Source organism: Nelusetta ayraudi, unplaced genomic scaffold, assembly GCF_046127955.1.
Source record: "Nelusetta ayraudi isolate G7.1 ecotype Tasmania unplaced genomic scaffold, CSIRO-AGI_Nayr_v1 ptg000009l, whole genome shotgun sequence".
Lineage (NCBI taxonomy): Eukaryota > Metazoa > Chordata > Actinopteri > Tetraodontiformes > Monacanthidae > Nelusetta > Nelusetta ayraudi.
Window position 1 is genome coordinate 1,407,539 of NW_027466059.1, and position 10,351 is coordinate 1,417,889.

The 10,351-nt window shown below is 43.3% G+C and overlaps 2 protein-coding genes across 2 annotated transcripts; one reads left to right on the forward strand and one right to left on the reverse strand.

The window, feature by feature from the left end:
* Positions 1–762: 762 nt before the first annotated feature.
* arl2bp (ADP-ribosylation factor-like 2 binding protein) lies at positions 763–3,806 on the forward strand. The gene is made up of 7 exons (XM_076019248.1): positions 763–896; positions 1,901–1,970; positions 2,214–2,275; positions 2,385–2,491; positions 2,602–2,687; positions 2,849–2,945; positions 3,511–3,806. The coding sequence occupies exons 1-7, from the start codon at positions 785–787 to the stop codon at positions 3,607–3,609; spliced, it is 633 nt and encodes a 210-aa protein (XP_075875363.1). The 5' UTR covers positions 763–784; the 3' UTR covers positions 3,610–3,806.
* pllp (plasmolipin) lies at positions 3,236–10,041 on the reverse strand. The gene is made up of 4 exons (XM_076019249.1): positions 9,534–10,041; positions 7,145–7,318; positions 6,218–6,337; positions 3,236–5,466 (listed from the first exon to the last, which is right to left on the reverse strand). Exons 1-4 carry the CDS (start codon positions 9,696–9,698, stop codon positions 5,359–5,361), a joined length of 567 nt encoding a protein of 188 aa, XP_075875364.1. The 5' UTR covers positions 9,699–10,041; the 3' UTR covers positions 3,236–5,358.
* Between the last annotated feature and the right edge of the window lie 310 nt (positions 10,042–10,351).

A 10,351-nucleotide genomic window follows, 5' to 3' on the forward strand; every position in this document is an offset into this window, starting at 1 on the left:
AACTAAGGCGCTGGTAATGTTTGCATTTCTGTTTCGCATACTGCAAATCAGAATGGATCTCAATGAAGCAATCTTCTCATTTAAATTTTGATACATTTGACACAGTCGCGCGGTTCATACAGTTGAGCATCTGCGGCCACATTTGATCACATCAACATTGTTATCCCTCTCTTAAAAGTGATGTGCGTCTGTTCTCTACTTGAAACACTTCTGCGGTTGAACATGAAATGAACGTATAACAGTGTGATTTAGGGAATGATCTGCAATTAAAAAAAAAGACATTTCAACTGTATATCAACTTTGTATTCAGTTATGATTGGTCACTATCACACCAAATCGCATGATTGATTGATTTTTTGAAATGATGCAAAAACGTGCATTACAAATAGACTGATCAAGTCGGTGTTTGCTGGCAACTTTCTAATGCACCTTAAACATGCAGGTGACACTTTAGTTTTTTCATGAGGTTCAGGACTATAAATATTTAAGGCATCTATTTGCCTCCAGAGTTCCCAAAGATGTGAGAAAACTGTTCCTTGTTTCCTGAGTTGGTATATTTGTAATAAATGTATGTAAATGTATTGTTTCCCTTCTTGTATCAGTTATTTGAAATCACGTCTTAAAGGAGCGATTCAATAATTGCTCCTTGAAATCTAAATGCGGCCTTATGTAATATTTTGCCAGAGGAAGTCCAAGTTGCAGGTATTGATTGTCGCGCTGTTCACCGACCGGAACCAAAAGTGCTCCGGTGGCTTCACACCGGACAAAACTTAAAGACGCACCGATGCGCCGTTTCCTTGGCAACAACTCCTTCCGCCACATTGACTACAGGAAACGTATTAATCTGCCGTCCAGCCTGAATATTTATTTCAATACGATGGACATTCGGGAACGACGTAAGTAACTAAACGATGCTGTGTTTCTCGCGTCATTTAACGGGTCCCGAGCGAGGCGCAGAACCATGCAGGGATGTTAGGAAGCCATTTTGAACCACATTTGTAGCCGATTATTAGTAGGCGTAACATCAAAGCGCTCGCGACGCTTCTGTTTGCCTTTAATTTGTGTGTATTCTCACTGGCCTTAGATATTCTCTTACACATTTAGAACGGCGGGAAACGTGCCAGCTACCTTATTAATTACTGTTACTAAAGCGTCAAGGTAAATAAACATTATTTCCCCCCCCCCCCCCCCCCCCCCCCCCATGTGACTGAAAGGCTAGAAGTTACTTTTCAACATTGGTTCAGGCGTTTTTTCTATAGCGAAGAAATAGTTGTTCCCCCTACTGGTTCCCGTTCTTTGCTTTGCTTTGATAGGTTCTGTTCCGACAAACTGGGCCCCTCTGATCGTGTGATCTTCTTCTATGACACATTCTGGATAATTTCAAACACGTGGAATGTCAATTCGGCAACGACAATATTGTTCTCTCAACATTCTAGCTAAAGGTGTTCCAAGGAAGGAACTTGATGCTTTCATTAATTCATACGCACGGAATTAAAAGAATTTAGAAAATATCAACAAAGTGCTTCAGCAAGTTTAGTGGCTACTTTAAATGTCTATTAAAGCAATCATGGTATTTGTTCCTTATAAATGTTATAAAATATGTTTATGCCTTTCAGTGTAACTTTGAGTGAATAAGAAATTAACATAAGTCAATGTTGGGTGACTAGAAGAAAGGGAACACGGTAGACTTGTCTAATTTGTAGGGAGGAAACAAAATGTTTTTATACTCTGTATGCCAAATAATATTCTCAGTAAAAAAAACTTCTAAACATTTAAAAATTTGTTATGTTGCTATGATTAAACACACACCATTATTGCTGTCTTTTGTTTTCTTTGCTGTCTATATGCCATCAATTTTCCTCACAACATGACAGATTTTCCCGCGTTCTTTGATCCGCAGTTGTCCAGCCTTGTGGGGAGAACGTTTTGGAAGTGATCGAGATGGACGAGGAAAACTTTGCAAGCACCTGGTTAGCTGAGTTCTCTCTTCTTTTTTTTCTTTTTTTTTTGGATAAACAAAAGTCCATTTGTGATGACAAGTTTCTCAGAATGGGTCCCAGTTCAGCTCTAGTTTACATGTGTCATCCACATGCAGATGTTTCTTTTACATATTTCATCCAGTTTGTTGGGCCATAGAACTAATAGTGAACACATTTTTTTTTTTTTTTAGTCATTTTCAAAAAATCAGTTTTCTTTTGTGTTTCTCCCCTTAGTTCATCAGCTGCAGACACAGCTTTCGATGCAGTTATTGGCTTCATAGAAGACATCATCATGAGTATGCATTTTATTTTTCTCTCATTCTTGTCACTTTGTTTAATGAAACTTTGCAAAGTTTCCTGTTTATAATGCTTATTTGTGTTTATCTATTTTACTTTTTTTTTTAGACGAGGAGTTCCGACTGCTTCAGCAGAACTTCATGGACAAACACTACCTGGAGTTTGAAGACTCGGAGGAAAACAAGCTCAGCTACACAACCATCTTCAACGACTATGTGAGTCACGGGGTGTCTTGGAATGAAACGGGTCGTCTCATCACAGTACCCGTAGTCATTGTGGCATCTGGCCTCGGGTCATCTGGAGGATCTTATTCCTTGTTGCGTAGATCAGCTTGCTGGAGAAGCACCTGGAGCAGCAGCTGACTCTGAGGATCCCCGGCTTCAACATGAACAACTTCACAGAGCTGCTACTGTGAGACGCGCCGTCTTTACTATTGACCGGCTGAGGCAACCGGTCTCATGTTTGATGCACCTGTTGTACCTCAACTACTATTATTGGCCACTAGGTGGCACAACTGGACACTCATGGGACGGGCTCTGAAAGAGAGTTAAAATTTTCTCTCCAATTTACAGGAAGAACAAAGATGATGTGCCAGGTGACATCTTTGACATGCTGTTGACGTTCACGGACTTCATTGCATTCAAGGAGATGTTCCTGGACTACAGACGTGTGAGTGTTCTGTGAAACCGAAACACTATTTAAAATGAGTAGAGTTGCGTTTTATTTTGTTTAAAAGAACATTGACTTTCCATTTTTTAATTACATATATATCTGTGTGTGGTTAAAACCTTCTCATTGTAATAAGTGGTTCACCAGACAGGGTTTATAGTGCACATTTGAGTTGAGAGATTGAGGTATATTTATATTTTACAGCTGCTGTGCCACTCTGTGAGCCCACTGGCTCTCCTTTTTACTTTGGCCCGCGCAGCAGTGATGTAAAAAGGCACAAGCAGACCTGTTGAATATTGATAACCTTAGTGTTTATTCACAGTGAAACATTTACAGCTAACAGAAAGGTTGTTTTAGGCACAACATAGACTGTCCGGCCTGTGTCACACGTCAGGTACATTTAGATTAGGAGTGCGTTGAAAACAGTGAAAAAAATCCCAGCGGTCCAATTTGAGTCTCGCTCGACTTTGCTGCCGTTCCGGAAATGAAAAGAACAATGTTTTTGTAGGTACGGTTGCCTGTTAATGATTAATTTTCATAACCAGCTGCTTGCATCTCTGTGCAGGAGAAGGAAGGTCGGGGTCTGGACCTGAGTCAAGGACTAGTGGTCACATTGTTGGTCCCCTCGGCCCGTGAACAGACTGGCTCCAATGAATCGCAGTGACGCTTCATCAGCACACTGCGTCCGTCACTTGAGTTGCCTCCTCCGTAACTGTTGGGCCGTTTACGAAGCCTGTTATCAGTGTTTGGAGTTCAGTTTGTTCCGTGATGGCCGGCTACCCATAAACGTCCCCTCACAGCTTCCCTGAGGTCAATGCTCATGGTTGGATGTGTGCTTAAGTGAAAAATTGATATTGGGGGGATCTTTACTCCCCAGTTGCTACACTGACCATCGTGGATGGTTAAAATGACTCATCTGACATAATCACGTTGAAGGATCCTGGTTTATGCTGCCTTTATGTGTTTACAGGAGGGGAAGATCCCTCCCTGCCATCATCAATCAGAGGGCGGCAGTACAATGTGACGTGCTATTCAGTTCCAACTCCAATTATTATATAATATCCAAAATCCAAGCCTGTGACCTTGTCCAGTCGTTGCAAATTCACACAGTGAAGGTTAATCATCATCGTCTGGCCCTCGCCACTGCCAACCTGATTCATAAGCAGGTGCAATCAAAAGATGCCGATTCCTCAAATTGAATGAGTCTCTTTCCAGCTTGAATACATGGAAAACTTAACATACGTGTTGGAAACATGTTTTCAATTTTCGTCATTGTGTAAATTCAGCCGAAATTAATTTTGTGCCTGTGAAGGTGATATTTTTTATTTTATTTTGTGTAAGTAGAAATATATCCACGGTACAGTTTTCAGTAAAGAGTAAAGTATTTTTTACTTATCTTGACAAAAGTGCTGTAAATGTGAAACTATATTTATGTCGCTGGTTTAAAAAAAAAAAATTGTTGATTTGTTGGAAAACAAACTAATAAAAAGCCTTAAAACACTTTTTTTGTCGACGTTTTGGTACAGACTCTTATCTTACTTGTTTCACAGAGACCCACGTTCCGCTGGAGCTGAGCACTGTGTCCTCAAGTCTCCAGTGGAACAACATTCAATGCGGTAAATCGATCGTTCATTTCCCGAAAGTGTTCGACACGGGGGTGTTGCAGAAACACGTTTCAATTTTGGGGCCAGTTTCTCGACTTCGTAAGTGTGAAGGGTGCCAAATCCTCAACGTGCGACGGTTATCAGAGTGTCGCAGGTGAGTTAAAGAACAGGTCAGTCGACATTATGACGTAGATGACGGTGTGAAACAGATTTCATCGCTGCAGCAGCAGCAGTCGTCATCTTGATGAATTCAACCGTCAGCACCCCAAGTAAACAGGTATGTGTTGAGTTTCATAATTAGGATCGAGACATTCAAATTTGTGTCTTGCTACTATATTGAGATTGAAGTAGAAAATAACATTGAATTTGAGCGACTAGGTTTAATCCCTCCCTTCAGAGCTAGTTGAAGTAATGTTTATATTCGATGGATGTTTTGCAGCTCAGTTTGATTTTGTCATGTGTAATACTGCATGTGTAATACTGCATGTGCAGTAAAGTGTTATCAAATAAGGGAAAAGCATTTGTTCATAAGCCAGTTCTGATGCGTAATTAGCACTTCGTTTCAAATTAAAGTCCGTGCAGGTCATTAGAGGGGAGTGGTGTGTTCACCGTTTGAATTTGGTTTTATCCACAGTAATACTGAGGTGATGCTTACGACTTTGGGCCTGTTGGCCACAGTAAATTCGGTGATGTGCTGACAGTCAGGAATCAACTCCTGGCTATCCACATTAGTACAGTATCTTGGAAAAAACAAAAAAACACGAGGAGTCAATGTTGTCTTTGCTGACGAATCCACAAGTTCTTGTCCTCTAGGTGGGCACCGTGGACGTGGCGGCATTCCCGCCGTCTCCCCTCCACTCCAGGTAGGAGAAGAAAGCGCTGGCCGAGTATACGAGGGTGGTCAAGGCCCCGAAGAACTGGGCAGACGACACGGAGAGACAGAGACAGAAACATGTAACATGTCCGAGGACTGACGGAGGCAAAGTTCCCTTTAACAGCTTTTCAACATCAATCCCCGTCACCCTACATAGATTATTTCTAATTCAGCCGCAGTTGGAACGCACATCCTAACCCACTTTTTGCTGAAAGATAACCAGCGTGTGTGAGTCGTGACGTGTCCCCGGCGCTGCGCTGATTGTAAATCACTCTGGTGTGGACTTCAGCCGATAAAAAGACGGATATCTGCTCTTTCCGACTACTACATCCCCATTTGCTCCCTTCACGCACCTCCCTCTCTTCCTGCCCTACAGCCCCACCCCTTTTACGATTTTATTACACACAGTGTTAAGCCCAAGCTGCGGAACAAAAGAATGTGTACCCATCGACACTCTTGGTCACATGGCCCTCATTTAATGAGCAGTTAAAGAGGGATAGATCCCTTCCCCTGAGGCTAACTGCTTGCCTCATATCTCCTGCAAAGTGTGCTAAGTTACTATTTAACAATCTGCAGTTGCGTCTTCTTCCTGGTCCCCTAGCACAGATTTCCTTCCAAAGGAGAGGCCAGTGGATGGCGATTGCGTACTGACTCCACTGACATTTGAAACAATGACGAATGAAATAGCTCTCCTATGAAGGTTTCACGTTGGAGCCGTGGAAGACCGCAGGGAACGATCGCGCTGCGAGGCAAACGTTATTCTCATGTGTGAGTGATGATCAGTAGTGTCTTACAGAGGCCGCTGCCAGGTTGTTGTAGTACCAGCGGAAGAAGACGAAGTGATCCACACTTGCAGCATTGGCGACAAAGGCGGTGAAGTAGAGGACGGTGGCAACGCCGTGATACACCATCACCTGGAGGAGAGGAACAGTTAGCTTCCAGTGATCCCTGGCTTTTTTTCTGGATGTCTCTCCATTTTTCCTTTGACCTCTGAAGAAAGGTCAACCGCCCCAACCCCCCCGCCCCCAAATGATATCAACCTCAAACAATCCTTGGAATCTTGGATGATGCCTTACTGTTCTTAACACTGAGCGGCATCCCATCAGCAACTGGACATGACAGATTTATTTCACACCAAACCAATTTTGATTTACACACACAACAACCAATTGATCTGCACGACCATTGTCAGAAATACTATATGACTATGCTTTAAGCTTTAACCTTGAATGACTTGAATATGTAATAGTATTCATAGATTTGAAGTAATGTAGCATTCGTTCATTCCAAGTAGATTTTTTAATTATCTCTACTTAACTTTATTATTACATTTTCTGATGACTTTTTACAATTACACCCTATAGTTGTAGACAAATATCTTTGTCTGTACTTTCTACTCCTTACATAACATGCTTGTTACTTTTGCGTTTAAAAGTGTATTAAAGATACAAATTCTGTGAATAGAATTCACTTATTATTATTATTATTATTATTATTATTATTATTATTATTATAGTTGTTGCTTTAAATATAAAACTGGATCATATTTTAGAGGGAGATTATTGTCGAGTTTATTTTTTATTTTTTTAACTTTTGAATCAGTACTTTTACCAAAGTATTTCTTTTACCACATGGATGCATACTTTTTAAGAAGCACAGAATGTGAATACTTTTACCCCCTCTGCTCTTTGTGTGAGTGTGCCTGCAGTGTGTTTGCCTACCACCATGGACCAGGGGACGGACGGCATCTTCTGAAGGACGCTGAACAGGATGAGGAAGAAGAGGATGATGGTGAGGAGCCACAGCGTGATGGCCACAAACAGGACCCAGCCGTATGCCGGGAGTAATGCGTGCGGCCCGCTGGCTATCAGCGCCCAGTGGAGCATCCCCACAAACTAGACACAGGAGACAAGATGTGGCCAGAAAGCCGTGTGATTGTCACCGGATGGGTAAGTGAGCAGTCATCAAAGCTTGTGAGGTGGGATTTGAGAAACGCCTCATCCGTCTGCAGGGTTAATCTCCTGAACTCTGAAAATGAGACAGTGTCCAGAAGTTGCGTGATTATTTATTTTTTTTTAACTGTGTGCTGCTGCTCCTGTCCCATAGGAAGGGATGGTTTATTAGGTATGCAGGGCTCAGGTTTCCCTCCCACACACCTGACGCACTTGTACAAACAGTTGGCACAGTCTGATGTTGACCTTTACATAGCACCCGTCTTTGACAATGAGCCCTGCTGTGAACCCAGGAGAGCCAGGGGGCAAATTTTACAACCACACAATGGTGGTTCGATCCTCGGCTGGGGTTAGGTTCAGTTAATTCTCAACTTTGAGTCCTCAATGGTTACAGAGCTACAAGTATGAGCGCAGGAAACTGAAATAATGGAAAGAACAATGGCAAAATCCAAAGAAGCGTTTAAAAAAAAAAAAAAAAGGAGTTGAAGAAGTTGTTTTTGTTTTGTTGACAGTTTAATACTGTATATATCCAGATGAATCATATTCTACACCCTGCACACCGCGCCATCCCATTGAAGAACTGCTGTCACATGGTCACAGACAGCATGGGAACTGTCACTGCCTGAAGCCTCCACACTCGCGGGAGAAATAATGGCGATATTCAGAAAATGTATCTTTCACTTTAATTCTTTTCCAGCTGTGCTTGTCTGAAACAACCTGCCCTTTATGGTCGGTGATGTGAGCTCTGTCAGCGTTTTCACCTCAGTTTTAATGGGATTCAATATGTAATCGGCCTGCTGCTTTAATTGTTCCACTACAACAACAAGTGACACATTGCACAGTCTCAGAGTCTAATTTAGTTCCATCACCCTTATCAGCTATTTTTTGTTGACCTGGCTCTTAGTAATAAAGCGAAGCTTCAATAAATGACTAATGTTTTTTACTAATGTAATTGTATTATTATTTTCAAATCTGTGGTTTTTACGGTCACGGAAGCCTTCTACCCACTGCTCGACGATGGTGAGGCAACGTTCACACGATGACCTTTGGACGTCGTGGCTTCGTCCATTTAAACCCTGTTCACTGTCACCAGCAGATAAGTCGGGCCATATAAGCTGAGAAAACAGTCATGTGACTCCAGTTGTTTGCCTGTTGGCCCAGATGGTTTGTCATTCATGTTGGTGCTCTCCTAGCGCTCCCCGATTATTCACGCAGGAGCGGCTCGTCAAACGTCCGCCTTAAACCTGTCCGCCTATTTCAAGTCGACGTCTTCAAAGGTGAACAAGTCGAGTTTAGCGTGTCGGGAGAGATTCGTAAGCGGTTGCGTCAGCGTAACGTGGATTACTGCTCGGGAGCAGCTAAAGAGCTCTACTACTACAACATCATTCAAAGCCATAGAAAAGGAGTGATGTTTAACGACCAGAGTTGTTTCAAAAGCCGGTCAAAGATCCCCGCGGCATGACAGGCATACAGCCGGTCACCTGACCTCTGTGCCGCGAGGGCTGCACAGACACACACACACACACACACACACACACACACACACACGCACACATTCCTCCTATTTTTCCTCCTCAGTTTGACGAGGCCATTGTGCGTCCCTGTTCTGCAAAGCAGCAAAAACCTTCAGCCCAGTGATCTTTCCTGCCTCTTGCTCATTAGGATTGATTGTGCACAAACCGACGACACACGTTCAAACCAGCGGATCATCATACAAGAGTCGCAACACGCTGTCATCTGAAGCTGCTGCGGAACTAGGAAGCTTGGCAACAGCACAGGAGAGCTTCACTCTTGCGCCAAATGATCTGTCAGTTCTATTAGTTCACAATATATTGTGATATAAACTGCTGCTGACGATGATGATACAAAATACTTCAAATGATCAGTCTGTGGTGCTAATTTGTTTAGGTGTTGGCATTATAGCCCGATGAAGCCTGATGTCCAGATACACAGTACAGAGCACATCGTTAATTACCAACAAGAAACATTTGCTGCAGCAGCTGACCTCACTGAGCCTGGCACTGCCAAAATGAGGTCACAATATAAAATTGAAAAACGCTCAGAGCAAATTCACCTTTGCAGTGGAGCAACATGGTCATCTGTAGCATTTCCTGAAAAGCTGACTGAAGACAGAGCGACCTTTGGGCGCGTCACCTACCACTTCCACCATCATGAGGATGGCCGGGATGCTCTTGAAGAAGAACATGTCCACCACGGTGCTGGCGCTGGTGGCCAGACCCCGGAGGCTGTTGCCCCCCTGCGCCTGGTTCTGGTAGGCCGGCGAGCTGGTCTCGGTGCTGACGTTGGACGGGAAGTCTGCCATTGTCTCGTCCCACTTGGCAGAGGGCAAATTCCACCGGGAACAGAAATCCCCTCAAGGCGAGAATTCACTCTTGGAATCAGCTCCTGTGACGGTGGCTCCTGCGCTTGCAAAGTTCCAGCTCGGGGGAAAACACCTGTTTACAGTCAAGAGAGTCTGAAGGAAGCTCCGGGGTTCAGTCCTCAGGCTCAGATACCAGCCTGCACTGACAGGTGTCTAATGGTGGCGCTCTCACTCTCTCTCTCTCTCTCTCTCTCTCTTTCACTCATTCACACCAAGTATTTTATCATCCTCCCTCACCATCCCTCTCTCTATACCTGCCATCTCCCATATGGCAGCCAGAGGCCACTCACCTGAGTGACTCATTAACACGCTGCAAAACTGAGTGAGCGAGGGAGATCAACAGAGACGAGAGAGAGAGAGAGAGAGAGAGAGAGAGAGAGAGAGAGAGAGAGAGAGAGAGAGAGAGAGAGAGAGAGAGAGAGAGAGAAAAAAAAAGTGCCCAGTGGCGCCCCCTTGTTGTGGTGGAGGATATTAATCTTTAAAGTTGAGCCATTGGGACTATAGCGCTGTGTTGCTTTAGGTTTTTATTAGGTTTTGAATGAATGGATGAAAATCTTTATTTTCAACTTGAAAGTAAAACAAAATACCACATT

What these genes read in the sequence shown, in the direction of transcription:
- arl2bp (XM_076019248.1), top strand. Translation starts at nt 785, where the DNA reads ATGCGCCGTTTCCTTGGCAACAACTCCTTCCGCCACATTGACTACAGG. An exon ending in CAACCATCTTCAACGACTAT is followed by an intron (nt 2,492 to 2,601) that starts GTGAGTCACGGG and finishes CTTGTTGCGTAG; the next exon opens with ATCAGCTTGCTGGAGAAGCA. An exon ending in AACTTCACAGAGCTGCTACT is followed by an intron (nt 2,688 to 2,848) that starts GTGAGACGCGCC and finishes TCCAATTTACAG; the next exon opens with GAAGAACAAAGATGATGTGC.
- pllp (XM_076019249.1), bottom strand. Translation starts at nt 9,698, where the DNA reads ATGGCAGACTTCCCGTCCAACGTCAGCACCGAGACCAGCTCGCCGGCC. An exon ending in TCCTCATGATGGTGGAAGTG is followed by an intron (nt 7,319 to 9,533) that starts GTAGGTGACGCG and finishes TCCTGTGTCTAG; the next exon opens with TTTGTGGGGATGCTCCACTG. An exon ending in ACAACCTGGCAGCGGCCTCT is followed by an intron (nt 5,467 to 6,217) that starts GTAAGACACTAC and finishes TCGTCTGCCCAG; the next exon opens with TTCTTCGGGGCCTTGACCAC.